Source organism: Spea bombifrons, chromosome 5 (assembly GCF_027358695.1).
Source record: "Spea bombifrons isolate aSpeBom1 chromosome 5, aSpeBom1.2.pri, whole genome shotgun sequence".
Taxonomy (NCBI): domain Eukaryota; kingdom Metazoa; phylum Chordata; class Amphibia; order Anura; family Pelobatidae; genus Spea; species Spea bombifrons.
This window is the reverse complement of record NC_071091.1, coordinates 31786744-31801859: the sequence shown is the minus strand read 5'-3', so window position 1 is coordinate 31801859 and position 15116 is coordinate 31786744. Positions and strand designations below refer to the sequence as shown.

Sequence of the window (15116 nt, the reverse complement as noted above, 5' to 3'; positions counted from 1 at the left end):
AGGAATTTGGTGGCTATCCCCCAATTAGCCCAGTAAATAAAGTTGCCAGCTACGTCATGCACATCGGATGACGGCATCATTAAAGAAATGAAGAAAAGGGTCTGTAAAGACATGTAAAGCAGAGGTCAGGATACAGACATATATCAGAAGGTGAGCTTCTGCGAACGAGGCAGACGGCACTGCAAACGGGTTACTAGCTGAAGAGATCCAGCTGCACGCAAGAATGGAGCGGAAGGAAGACGGCAGAGGTGAGGCATTTAAACTATTACAGGGCACAGGCAGGGTACACTGCGAAGCTGCGTTTGAGCCGAGGGGCGGCGCAGGAACCTGGAGGAGGGCGGTATCAGGAGGGGGCGGTGCCAGGGTTCAGGAGGAGGGGCGGTGCCGGGGATCAGGAGGAGGAGCGGCGCCGGGGATCAGGAGGAGGAGCGGCATCGTATTGTAGTCCTGTAGCACAGACACTGAGTGAGGAAACAGCCTGGAACGGGCTGGAGTGGTGGCAGGAGATCATCTCTACTCCTGACCGGTCTGCATCAACCACTCCCACCTCCTACGACTTACAGCAGCCTGTCAACGTCCGGCTGAAACTATTAAATGCCTTTTGCATTCTTGAAAGCGGGTGGCTACAGGGATTTGCACATGGATTTCTCCTGCTCTTCATTAGTGAGATGCGCTGTATCGCTTACATGCATATATTCAAATCTGTGCAAGTGATTTCTCCAGGATTTGTTCTCATCGTGAAGCTGAGCTGCTCTTAAAGATTTGCAGTTACTATTATTGCTGCTTTGTTGCTTTCGGACCCATTTAATTGCGGAGCTGGAAGATGGGTGGTAATCTGGGTTGTCACAGGTCCATTCCTAAGGACCCTTCTGATCTGTGCCAGAAGAACCGTAAGTTCAGTGCAGCTTGCAACTTCAGCAACATCTTGGTGAGTCAAGAGAGGCTCAATATTAACACTGCCACTGAGGAGGAACTGATGACCCTTCCAGGAGTGACCAGGCAGGTGGCACAGAACATAGTGGAGTATAGGGAATACATTGGGGGCTTTAAAAAGGTGGAGGACTTGGCTCTGGTCAGTGGTGTGGGGGCTGCCAAGTTGGAACAGGTCAAGTTTGAGATCTGTGTCAGCAGCAAAAGTGGCTCAGCGCAGCACTCCCCGAACTCCCTGAAGAAGGACTTGGAGCATGGATACCATGGTCAGCACCTATCTGCTGCTAGATTTAACATCAATACAGCCACTGCTGCCCAGCTTATGTGCCTCAGAGGACTGACCGAGGAAATAGCACAGGACATTGTCCAGTACCGAAACCAACACGGCCCTTTGAAAAGCATTGAGGACCTGGCCAAGGTGGACTCCATTACCATTTCTGTTCTGGACAAAATCAGACACCAAGTCTATGTACAGAGGTCTAGACCACCTTCCACACATACCAATGGGGGGCTTCACTTCATGGCCAAGCCTCATCCAAGCCCTACCTCTCTGAGCCTACAAAGTGAAGACTTGGATTTTCCACCTGGTGGTCCAACTCAACTCATCTCTACTCGCCCTGCTGTGGAGGTTTTTGGAGGGGTGAGGGAAGGAAAGCCAGTGCTCCGGGTTGCCTCCTGGAACCTTCATAACTGCAGCCTAGATAAGGCCAGCAACCCTGGAGTGAGAGAAGTCGTCTGCATGACCCTGCTGGAAAATAGGTAAGATAGTAAACCAGACACAACGGCAAAGTGATGTCCAATTTACATTTCTTTAACTTGCTCTCAGATGCCTCCTGGCTACCAAATAACTTATTAGAAGGAAGCTGGCTCTACTATATTAATAATTCATGGTAGTTGGCATGTGAGTTGATGTAGGAGGTATTGGCTGCATTAAAATATGAAGTGTCTCTTAACACATTGTATGGAAATTTCTATACTCCAAACACCATTTTAGCCAACTATAAAATATAATCTACCTACCTCTATACACCGAACAGTAGGACACCATAAACAATAACATTAGTTTTTCATAAGCGCTGTCCAACACCATTATGGACCAAAGTTCCATAGGTTCTTCATAGTCATAAATGCCACTTGACCCCAAGTATGATTAAAGCCTGCCAAATTATGCAATACTTTGAGCAGTTATTTAGTGCTTAACATGGTACCAACCAGGGTCCCTTTGGCCAGCAACCACAGCAAGCCATAGCTTGCCTGGTGAATACTGCCTCTTCAGTATTCACATGCAGACCTTTATCCACAGAAAGGTTTCTTTGAATTGGCCTCCATTTGGCTGATGATAGACCAAATAGTTGTACCACATACTGAACGATAATATAGGTAACAGAGTGTGTAGCTGCAATCATAATTGTGATATAAGTACACTGCAGTGTGCAGGGAGGAGTTAAGGGGGATTCCAGATAACTGAATAGAGCACCTACAGCTCTGACTGCTGCTGAGGTTCTGCTACCATTCTGGTCTACTGAATCTTCTAATAGACCACATTCTCCTCATCTCATATGTGTGCGCCTACCAGGCTGTTTTTCCTTTTGTTTTTCACCGTTCCAGAATTGTCCAGAAATCCGTTTTGTGTATTTTATATGGCTTAGTGTAGTGTTATAAAAGGCAGTGAATATAAATCCAGTGGGAAAAACAGGTTAGTCATTGTCTTATTACTCCACAAACAGTATCAATGTACTTTTCGGTAACTGAGTAATACAGGTAATTGCCAGATTAGGCGCAAACAATGTTATGTTAATACAGAAGGTGATTAAAAGAGAACACGTGATAAAAACAGTTTTAAAACAGAACACGTGCTTTTATGTCTGGTTTTGGCAGCTACATTCAAACATTTGCTCAACAGTTTTTAAGATATTTTATGATTTTAAGATCATTGTGAAACTCACTGGACTTTCAGCGACCACTTATCTGTCTTTTATACAACTGCATTCAACAGGATGAGCACATCAGCCATTTTTTCCCCGACATGTATAACATTTTACATGTTGTTAACCAGCCCAGTTACAGGTTCTGCCCCGTGATATCTATGGTCTACAACTGATTAATGAATTCCATTCTGCGAGTTTACAGGGAGGCATATCTGTCCTGGGAAAAAAAAGACCAATCTTTGTCACCCTTATGTACGGTATCACCCGCAAAAATCAGTTAATTACCCTGTCCCTTTAAACGGAGACTTCAGTCATCATATATACTTTAATGCATATGATAACGGAGAGAAACTTATTTTTGTGGCTTCCTCCTTTTGGCGGTATTCCCCAGAATCTCCCATTTGCCTTCCCCCCGTCCCCCAGCTATTTGCCATGGAGAACATGTGTTCTTGATACATGATATACTTACTACCAGTCTACTGGTTAGGCAATCGATTTAAGTAGGAGTGCTTTTCCTGTCACTGATTGGCTGTCGTGACAGCCAATCAGCAGTGCCAATAATCGGACCATCGCGGGGCCGTAAGGTGTTTTTTTTTAATCTTTTACTTTGAAGAATGCATGTTAATGTACTTGCATTCATTGTTCGAGGGGATTCCTGGGACACAGGACCATCCCTTTAACACATACTCAACGCAGATCTGGACCTCATCATTTCCTGTTTTTCTGCCCCACAAATAATTTATGTAAAAACAACAGGAAATGTACACATCTTTCATAGCAGATATTGTTCAACTCCAAAATCAAATACTGAAAGGTTAACACAGCACGGCCAGTTTTTTTTGTTCTGCTAATGAATATCTGTTTGTTTAGGTGAGACGCACATTAACCGGCTACATTTCGGTTTTGATAATTATAGACCTAAGTATTGTAGTTATTAAAGATTAACTTGAAAGCTCAGACCTCTGGATGTAATGGATTCTCTCAGCAATGAACGCAGCTGACTTAGACCATGATAACCAACACTCTCATTAATGTATTCATTAAACTACATGAACTTTGGTGTTCCCCTCACTCAGCTGATTTTAAGTGTTTTATAACTGAATGCAGCGTTAGGAATACTATTCTTAGTACTTCTGAATGCCATATATAATTTGTTAATCATGTAAAACAAAATAAGTGGATGCTTATTCATTATTTAGTGGAAAGAATAAATCTGGTGTATTTGTATAACATCCTGGAGGCTGTGGGGTATTTTCCTTTTGGCGCTGCCCTAGGCCTAACCCAGGACAGGGCTCCTTTCACCCCCTCGCTGCCGCTGTCCTTTCTACTGGGCGTCAGGATAGGACATTGTATCCCTGCGCAGAAGGAGACAATGGAGGACTGTGCCGCCATAGTGTTAATAGGCCGGTTGGGAAGATCAGTGATGTCCCTTTTGACCAGCCCATTGAGTACTAGTGTTACTGGAAGCCTGATTGCCCAATAATTATGCGGCATAAGGGCTGTCACCCCCCTTGTCCTAGTCGACCTGGACCAGAGTATGCCATTGGATAGAGAACTGTCTAAGTGGAAGAATGATCATGCATATACTGAAAACACATAAGGTGCATTAGCACGTATGTATTGCTTATTTTAATTTGTAACCAGCAGTACAAATATTTATTATTTATATAAACAAATAATATAGGATTTGGGAAAACTGAGAGATCTGCTTCAACATTGATCTTAAAGCAGTTTGGGGTTACTTGAGTTCAGTCCTTGAGACGTCTTGAGAGATACTGCTATTACTGAAACAAGAAGAAGCAGGAGCCTTTAGAGCACAGTGATTATAGTCCATACAGACAGTTTGATGAAGATATCGTCAGTATTGTCTATCGGTGAAATGTTTTTGGCATGTTGGGAATGGACTGCATGATTTTGCCGTGTGAGCGAAGCTGTTATGTTGTGAGTGCTGATAATTGATAAGCTGTACTGCAGACAGTTTTAGTGCGGGTTTTAATGCTAGGGAAAATGGAGATTGGGTGGCTTAATGATTGTGAAGGGTGATGGAAGTTGTAAATATCAAGAGCGAGAGCACCAGAAGTTCAGGAAGGGTGTCTGTTCCTTTAGTATAATTGTGGAGTTTAACCCCTTGTTATATGTGCCCAGCCATTGATATGTGTATTCTGTCTCCTAAGAAAAGTATTTTGTTTTCCTTTCTTTTACTATTTGGTTTATAATATACGGGGATATACTGGGGGAAACAATATTTGTTTTTGTATTTTTACAGTTATATTATGTGGGACCTTAAGCTAGGTTAAACAAACAGTTTAATGTCCCAGACAGCCTCACAAAAGAAGAATACACATTAAAGTACTTTGTGAGTACTGTAATAGAAAATAAAATAATTTACCTTTGGGAGAAGCTGAAGCTCCCAGCCTCTTTCATGGTCCTATGATTCTCTCCAGTAAAGTGCTTCCATTGCACAATGTCCGCTGAACCAGTGCTCTAGCTGACTGTCGGTAAGGAAACCACTTGTCAGGTAAGCCAATCTCCTGAACGGAAAATAGCTGTGAGATGGCAAATGCATTTGCAAGGGGGACAGCGAGGGAAAGTTAAAGGGCATATGATGGCTGGAGTGTTCCTCTAAGTTGTCCTAAAGAAAAATATATAGGCTTTCTCTAGGTGCAAGCTGTTTATAAGGTTTAGGTCTAACTATACCAAAATTATGAAATTGTGTATTGAGGTTTGAGAAAAAGCACACATCATTGATCAGTTGCATAGCTGCACTCAATCACCTTTGGGATTTATAGCTATGAATAGAATGTAATTTGCAAAAATGAAATGTAAAAGTTATGGATGAATGCTACAAAGTGTTACATGATACATGAGTAACTGTTGCAGCAGAGACCTTCATTGAAGCTCCAATGCGGCCTCCTTGTGACACTCTGCAGCTAAGCTCCACAAGGTGGCTCTTCAGGAAAGTTGGACGGGTGGTCCTGGTCTCCAACTACAACTCCCAACAAAAGTGCCCATAAGTGCTTTGTCTCACTTAAATGAAGCAAGATTCCTGCTTTCCATACATGTCTCTCTTCATGGTCGTTTACATTGAACCAACCTCATTATTCCAGTTTCTCTAAATGTCTCTTATCCCAAGAGTAAATGAACTCCCCTTCTTTACATATTTGATGTCAACAGTGTGTGTAACATTATGCTTCATGTACATTCCAGTGAAGTTACAGATTTAAACAAATGAAGAATGCGTAGAAATATATTACTGGACTTTCCAAGAGTCGGGGTTACTTAGACTTTGCTCTTAAAGGCACACGCCAGTGTCCCATGTAGCCTTATCAACAGCGTATGCGTATTTAAGTACCATATTTAGAAGGTGCAGCTCCAGAGCACCTCCTCCATGGCCATGTTTCTGCACTGCTGAAATCAATAGGGATGCCAGGTACTGACCTCACGGATCAATTGTTCCGTAGACACGTATGAAACAACATGTCTTGCATAAGGTTTCCTGCTACTGTGGTTCTAAATTAAAAAATGTATAGAACACGAATGTATGTATTACATGCCCATGACTTTACGTCCCTTTAATTGTTTTAAAAACACAACGTTTTAACCATATCGCGAAAGTGTGAACTTCTCCACTTTGTGCCAACCCTGCAGGAAAGCTATATTTATTTGTCCTATTCTTAGGAACTGTAATACTTGTGGCTTGAAATGTAAAACCCTCAACCTACAAGTGACCTGAACTTTCACTCTCAGATCCCGTTGAGTAATTCTTGCCCTCGTAAATGCAAACTTTGCCAGTCTCCTCATGCCGATAAACGAAGGCTCGTGAAAGAAGGGGATATGGTGAATAATGTTGGGGACAACCATCATGTTCTAATGGATGGCTGAGAAGAACATAGAAAATGAAGGAAAGACTTGGTATCCATTTTTTTTTTTTTTAATAAGACAGTCCATCCATGCAAAATGATTCAATGCCTCCTAATACACAGGCAATAGATTTTTAATTCTCATAAAGCATATTAAGGTTGCCAGTATTGTGGTATTGCTAGAATGCCTTAATGGCAATGAGCAATCCGCAGAAAAATCAATGAGGGACACTTTTTCTTTTTCCTGGAATCCGTGGAATCAAGCGCAGAACAATGGGCAGCCTTGTTGGTATGCAGAGGCTGGGAATAGCATTAGGTTATGGGCACGGCTGCAACAGAAACTCTTTAAAGCGGAACTCCCACTGATCTTTCTCCTGTATATGGCATATTCATATTGTCAGCGGCGTTCCTTACAATTTGTGCTAAGTAGGTTACTTGTAGCAGAACAGCAGGAAAACTTCCATAAAGTTTTGAATGGGTGTTCCTAAATTCCTGTATTCCCAGTGTGATTAACATGTATTAAAGCCATTGTTCAATAAAGATGTGTATCGGCTTTTCTAGCTGGACTTCAGACTCTATGCGGCGGTACTAGCCTGAGCTGTCATCACGTTGCACGGTACATGAATCCAGAGCACGGTCGCACATACTTTTTTCTATTTGCGGCTTAGATATTGCAGACCATATATTCAACGTATTAATGTTCATGCCCCTAGACCCGCAGAGCCCTAGGGGCACCCTTGGTTAATTTCTGAGCCCAGTTTCTATAGGGTAAATGTAAAATGTTGATTTTTTGGAAACGCAACGGATACCCTTGATATTAATCAAATTTAAACAGGGACAATGAAAAAAATGGACAGTCGGGGAAAAAAAAGATCCGATCATGCGTTGCTCTTCTGCGCAAGAACAGCTCCAAAAGTTATATTTAAGACATTTCTAAATGTTTATTTACAAGAATACTTTTTTTCCAGTATTTTCAGAAAACTGAAACAATATCTAATGTAATTAGTAATGTGTAATCAGTAATGTGACAATGTATCAGAATCCATCACTTGGTGATTGTATAATTTCAGACTTTTTGCTCTTGGCCCTGAGGGCCTCTTGATATGATAAAAGTGCTTAGATTTGTTTTCTTTCTGCACAGCTCATATTAGCTCCTGATTTATTTAAAACATCATTAAAAAAAGTTCCCTCGTTTGCTGCAACCCATAAAAAATATATCTCATTTTTCCTGCATTTTAACCGTGGCTTACACTAAATAAACCAGTGTAATTGTGTTTACCGATTTATAATTAACAATGTGTGTGTATTAAAAAAAAACGCCCATGAGCGCATTAGAAAACAGCTAGAAATGTCCTAGTTTTCCTTGGAAACAGCCAAGCGACTCCAAACCTTTGAACAGTAGACAGATAGATAGATAGATAAATAGATGGATAGATGACAGTATAGAAACTCAACACATGTTTTACTTTGTACGTTTTAGCATGACAAACATCTTTCATCCGGTCATAATGAAGCAACTTGGTATTGTGTACAAAGCAACCACATTTGTTGTGGTAATTTCCCTTAAAGGGAAACACCCCAGATTATCAAATGTCCTCATTCTCATACTGTTATACAATATATTTCGTTTTTTTCCCCCATTTACATAGAAATAGGTGATTTTGGGTGCCCTGAGAGCCAAATATTTATTTGTTAAATTTATATCAAAATATTCTTTCGTTATATATATATATATATATATATATATATATATATACACAATGCATCGAGGGAGCGACTAAGCACCCAGAAATCCAGTCTATTATTATTTATTGGATTATATTGTATTGTATTCAAGGTTGGATAAAGTCGATATAACATAACAATTTCGACTTAAAGAAACAAAAGGTGAGTAAGGCAATGGTGAAACGAGCTTAAAACAGTACATATACTGATATAATGTAGGTATATAATACCTGATACTGATATAATATACTGGTATGGTGTAGGTCGTGTCTTCTGATGGGAGTGAAAGGAGTACACAGAAGCTTCAATAAAGCATGACTTTCTCAGGAATAAAATATGTGCAAATTAGGTGAATACATTGGGTTATAGACAATTGATAAACTTTTTGCAGGCTGGGTTGTAACAGTTGGCAGCTCTTTGCAAAGTTTTCTTTATCTACAACACAAAGTTTTATATATCTACAACGCTAAGATATAAATAATGGGAAGGATGGAGACATCATAACATTACAATCATTGCTATACATTGTGTAACACTAAATGCAGCAGGACCCTATTTTCATTTCAACTGGCTCTGTTGAAGGGTTATTTGCCAAACCATGGGATTTGTGGCGAGTTCCAGTTACTTAACAAAACTTTTTGAGATATAAATGGTTGTGTCTTAGGTCACGTTGCACATTGGCGGAATCATTTGGACGCCGGAAACGTTGGTGAGGGTATGCAAATGTGCACAAAAAAGTCGTGCCCCCCATTGCCCAAGAATATGAACACCCAACACAGCATTGTCTACAGGAGTCTATAACATAGACCTGTGGCATGGTAAGCACTTTCCTGCGCTGAAACGGGATCAAGAAAATACACGTGTTTCATATTTTGTGCTTAGAGGAAATAGATCAAACACTGTTGTTGATAGTTACAACCTAAATTGAAAGTGAGTGGTGTTTTCCGCATGACACCTAACAGATGCACAGCTAATTATATACTTGGTGACACACTTGCTAAAGGATGCAAACCCTCATTCATGTTGCCAGGCCCCTGAATCGTTTTTAACACATAAGCTGTTTACTGGAACTCTTTGCTTTATTTTTTTCTTGCATTTTGGTTAAAGAATTCATATTAAAGTACTTACAGAAAACATTAGTATATGCATTCTTTATTAGTGGGGCTGCGTGGGACACTGGATTGTCCCTTAACATGCCTGTACAAAGGGGTAAATTGAAACGTGTTTAATGTCAAAGTAAGATTTATCAATAAAATGGAATTCTATGCCTTTTATTTTCTCTATTATATGCCCTTTTTATAATACTGTAAATGAAGCACAATGTACATCTTTAAGTGATTAGAGAGAGAGAGATTTGCCTTTTTCTGCTTATTTGTATAGCAGTGCTAGCAATAAATTATTTTATTTTTTTACAGTAGACAGGAATTTAAATAATATTATATAATATTATATTAATAATATTATATTAAGTATTTTAATATGCATTCTTCCAAAATGAAAACAAATAAAAAATATCTATTTGCAGTCATGTCAATGGCAGGAAAATGCTCCCATTGAAACAACATGCAGTGTTCAGCTAAGGCTGGTGCATTCAGCCGAATGCATCTTCTGCAGGTCACTTAGCTGGGGCAGGGGAAAACGGCAAATACATTTAGGAGGATTCTGCAGAACCCCCCCCTATTTGCAAAACTGACCACATTAGACCTCTCATATATACCGGTATGTATTAAAATGCGTACGATGGCTGGAGTGTCCCTTTTAAGTGCATATGGTGGCCAACGTGTCCCCCTTAAAAATAAGTTTCAGTTATAATTAAACTTTTTGACCGAAACTTAATGTTTTATGTGATAGGAAAAATAGAAATCTAATGTAACATAATAATATGAGCCCTGACTTATAGAATCTATATTTGTATGGACACGTAAATGATTAACTTGATGTTCACTGAACAGATGTGCATTACATGTTTAATGTTTACGTAAGCATGGGACACATGGCACGTACATGCATTGTATTGGCTTCACTGGGTGTTATGCTTCGCTAAGCTAACACGTCTTATCTCCATGCTTTGTCTAGTTCCTGCTAAAAGATGTATAGTGATACTGAGAGTGTTTGTGAGGGATGCTGGCAGTGAAGAATGGTGCTGGTACACATTGGTACAGAGAATCTACCGTGGGTGTACAAATATATACATTAACCTTGACAAACAAAAATTTTCTCTGCATTCCGGTGTAATCGATTCTTTTATTCTCAAAAGCAAATATTAGAAATAAAGTTGTGTAATGATCTACAGTAATGACGCAATCCATCCCGCTTTATAACAAACGTCTAAAGGAAAACTAAAGGTAACATTTCTTGTATATGAATATTTTACAATATTTCAAAATATGTTTACTATTTTGATTATCTTAATATTAGTGACTTTCTGTTTGACTTTATTTAAAAAATCCCGTGCACTGTTCTTTTCAGTAATAACAGTATGAGCAATTGGATAATATTGCAATCTCCTCTCAAAAAAAAAATGTATTATGCATTTTTAGAGGAAAGCCACATTAATTAACTTTCTCTTGCAAGTAGACTTGTGTTGGCCCTGTTCCTGGGAACCCTTTCTGGGTCGGCGTAATGAAGGGGCGGGGCTATATATGCAGAGGGGCAGGGCTAGCCCCAGACCGCCTTAATTAGCCAGGAGTGACTATTGCCCAAAGACCCGGCAAAGCAGTGTTTCACCCTGAGACTCCATGTCAAACCCAGAGAGTTCCTAGGTATGTGTGTATTGACAAGCCCCTGTACCTTTAGTACAGGGCAACGTGTGGCTGTGGGGATACGGGTTCATAGGGAGGTCATCCAGGCATCTAGGTTACCCAGTCACACATTATCTCACTACTAGCTCTCGAATCTATATCATGAATGTAGGCCAGAAAGAGAGTAACCGCAACTTCTCCAAATCATACAGTACGATTTAGTCCTGCTTATAAACAAAAAAATTAACTCACGTGAATTTCACAAACATATTTTGGGTCTCTTATGTTACTTTAAAGCTAATTCTAAAAAAGAAAATATCTCATAAAAGCTGTGATAGAAAACCAGTGAGGAAACGTGTAACAAAATATGAGAGGTACTCATGGCAGCAACCGCCATAAATTAAGAATTAAGAAATGGCTATGCTGTATATATTTTAACGCAGCTTTTTAGTTCATGTTAACTTTCATTGCTCATCTTTGATGGTAGTTGCTACCATTGTTTTCTGTTTTAGTGTCCATCTGATGCAGTCATTCACAGAGCAGAAGAAGGACGTCCGTGTTTACTAGAACGTCTGACTCAGCTTGGCTCGTCAGGAGGGGAGGGCGTGAGCCTCCTGTACTTTAGTTTGTTTAATCTGTACGTGGTGTGGCTACTGGGAAAGGCTTGGTGAGCCAGCAATGGCTCACCCACCTCTATTGTTCACACGAGCAAGGAAAGGTTTCACATACCTTCAGGTGTAGGAAAGTCCAGAAGATCAATACAAAAGTGTTGAGGAGCAGCAGTAAGAACTTGGCCGCCCGAGACTGCGTAGTTCTAACACTATGCAGAGATTGAGTTGCTCCGTCTATTATTAAATATGCGGTTCAGTATATGAGATTGTCGCATTGGGTCAGTTTATTTTAAAGATATTATCATTGCTACAGTATAATATGAGACATTACTGTCTTGCATATGTCACAAGCTTCTTGAGTGCAGTGGATACTTCTGCAGAGAGGAGGCCACAGAGCGGATTTATGTGTCTTTGCCAACCCAATGCTCACTAAACCCTCCCTGCTTCCATGATCCGTAATTAAAGCTTTGTCCAATAGAAGCCCTAATCTCTTATCTGTCACAATCCTCTATGTATTTATCCACAAAAAAAGCAAAGCTTGGTCATATATGTCATTTATTATAAGACGCGCTGCCTCCCCATTGCACTTTCTCTGCCGGGTGGCGGAATTGTAAATATTGCACTGAGGCTCTTATTTTGTAAATGGCTTATTGGTTTGCTGATGCAGTGAGAACTACTAATTGTGCCATCAATTGCATCTAAGGCAAAATAGAAAGGTAGGAGACGGTTGTCTCACAGCATCTATAAAGTAAAATAGGATCCAAAGGTAAACGTATTATGTAGAGATGTCTGGGTTTGCAATGGCTTTTTTTTTCGCCCCTGGTTTTCCCTTTGGCTAAGCCCTGCGGCTTTTTATAGTCAGCTTTTTTTTTGCTCGGAGCATTCTGTAGGTCACATGTCTAGCAGTCAGAACACACACAGGAGCTGGATGGCTGCTGTTCTTCTGTGTGACTGATTACAGTAATTGTCGGTCATTGAACTCTGTGACAGGCAGGTCATGGGAAGCTCCCTTTTATGTCATGACATGACAATCTTTTTACGCCAGGGAAACTTTATTCGAATAAAGGTGTGTATATATTCTTTTATTATGTTTTTATGTTTATAGTGGTTTATAGTTACACTTGGCAGACAGAGGTGTCCAACTGGCTGCGTATACACGCCCTCAGGTTGATTTTCTATTGCCAACTTCGAAGGCGTGATCTGTAACAAAAGCAATGCTAACGCTTAAGCCTGTTTTTAAAGAGAAAGGCCCATCATATGTTTAAAAGGACAATCACTTTAAGGCATAAGATGACCGAAAGGCCCCTTTAAATTGAGTGGTGTTCCCTTTGCTAATGCATGGGGGTCTCTGCAGGATCTCCTCATATGCCTGGTTCCCATGTATTTTATGTGGAGGACATGTGTTTGGCCCGTCGTACTTTAATATGCATTCTTCTTTGGTGAGGCTGCCGGTGACAGTATACGGTCCCTTTAATTGTTACCCCCATGCTTTCATACAGGTCAGCGTAATAATGACTTCCCTCCTGAAAGTGTCCATAAATATCTCCCATATTTATTAAACACTAATTTACTAAACACTTGGTGAGGAATGATCCCCTGGTTTGGTAATCCGTCAATATCCCTAAGTATGTGGATATTAGCATTATATTACAATCACATGAAAATCTGCATACATTGCATGAGAGTGTCCTTGTGGCAACTCACCAGTTCTAATTTAATTATAGGGATAAAACCTGAAAATGGTTATGATCATCAAGAAACAATCTTGTATGTGATGATTGAGTCTTATAACAAAGTAAATAGCTCGATTTTTAGGCCAAGATCATTCCACCAGAAAAAATGACCATTAGACAAATTGTACAAGGTGTGATGGCAGATATAGTAGCACCATTTTAATATTAATTTTGTTTTTTTTGTTTCCTTAGTGGTACCTCCTGGTTTCCGGTCATGCCCAAATTAGACAAAATTTGTTCAAAATTAAGTTCAAACTGAACGATTCTGAATGAACACGTTTAGTAATAGGCACTAGTACGTTAAGCAATTAAATCTTAACAAATCTGTTAAATATTATGTCATTGTAAGTCACATTTTATATGTTATTATGTTTTATCTTTTTATATTCTGTTATTCTATCATTCCATATTCTATAGCATCATTAAGGAAGGGATGTTCTTTATCCAGAGTTATTATTTTGAGGATAATAAACAAACCAATATTAAAAAAGTAATCTAGTTACAAACTGGAAAAACGGGTACATGTTTCTGAGTGGAGGCCAGGAGACAGTACTATGTGTAAGTAGTGTGACTCATTGATTGTGTTTCCGTGTTTATTCTACATGCTGTGCCAATAGAATGGAATAACATTGACATTTATTGAATTACTAAAATTCTCCTCATAAGCATTCATCTGTACATCCTGACATTAAAAATAATGAAACCAGTCTGTCATTGACTTTGAATGAACAGCTAACATAATAATAATAATAATTTGACATTTTCGTACTTTATAACATTTCTATTGTGTCTAGTACTGGCAGTGCTGTGTTGGTTATGAGTAAACTAAGATACATTTTGTTACCTGCTGCTGAAAGTTCTGTAATTGAAAAATGGTTCTGGTTAACAAATTTGTCTTTGCTTGGTAATGACTTCCACTTCAGCATATCTAGCCTGTCCATTTTTCCTGACGTAAACAGTTTAATCAGTCCTTGGTCTTGACAGCCATATACCTATCCTGTGCATGTTTAAATTCCTTCACTGTATTAGCCTGCTACATCTGATGAGAGGCTGTTCCATTTACCTACCACCCTTTTAGTAAAATAAAATGTACATTACATCTAAACCACTGACCTTCTAGTTCTAGATTATGACTTCTTATTCTAACATTTCTCCTCATTTGAAATAAACTTCCCTCCTGTACTTTGTTAATTCCCTTTAAGTATTTAAATGTTCCTATCACATCCTCAAGCTATACATATCCCTTAGTCTGTTCTGATATTTGTTGCCCTGTAAAACATTTTCCATTTTAGTAGCTCTCTTCTGAACTCTCTCCAGTTTGTCAATATCCTTCTGGAGATGGGGCCTCCAGAACAGTGCACAATACTCACGTTTGACCAGCATACCTTGGAACTCTCCAGGTATCGCCAGGAGACTCCAGGTGAAGTGATGCCACTAAGGGGAAGCAATGGAATGCACACCTCCCTATTAAAAATTGCATATGTCCCATGGCCTCAGTGGGACCACCCACTGACATGAGCGGGCCTGCCCACCGACATCAGCGGGAAGGCCCAATGACCTCCTGCCCGCATCCCGCAAGAGGGGCTCT

The 15116-nt window shown here is 39.9% G+C and overlaps 1 protein-coding gene across 1 annotated transcript in view; it reads left to right on the top strand.

Moving 5' to 3' along the window:
- Positions 1-468: 468 nt before the first annotated feature.
- Positions 469-15116, top strand: part of EEPD1 (endonuclease/exonuclease/phosphatase family domain containing 1) — a 50351-nt gene continuing 35703 nt past the window's right edge. Inside the window, exon 1 of the mRNA XM_053466390.1 lies at positions 469-1689. Within this exon, the coding sequence (XP_053322365.1) occupies positions 824-1689 (866 nt within the window). The 5' untranslated portion in view covers positions 469-823. The remainder of the gene's footprint in view (positions 1690-15116) is intronic.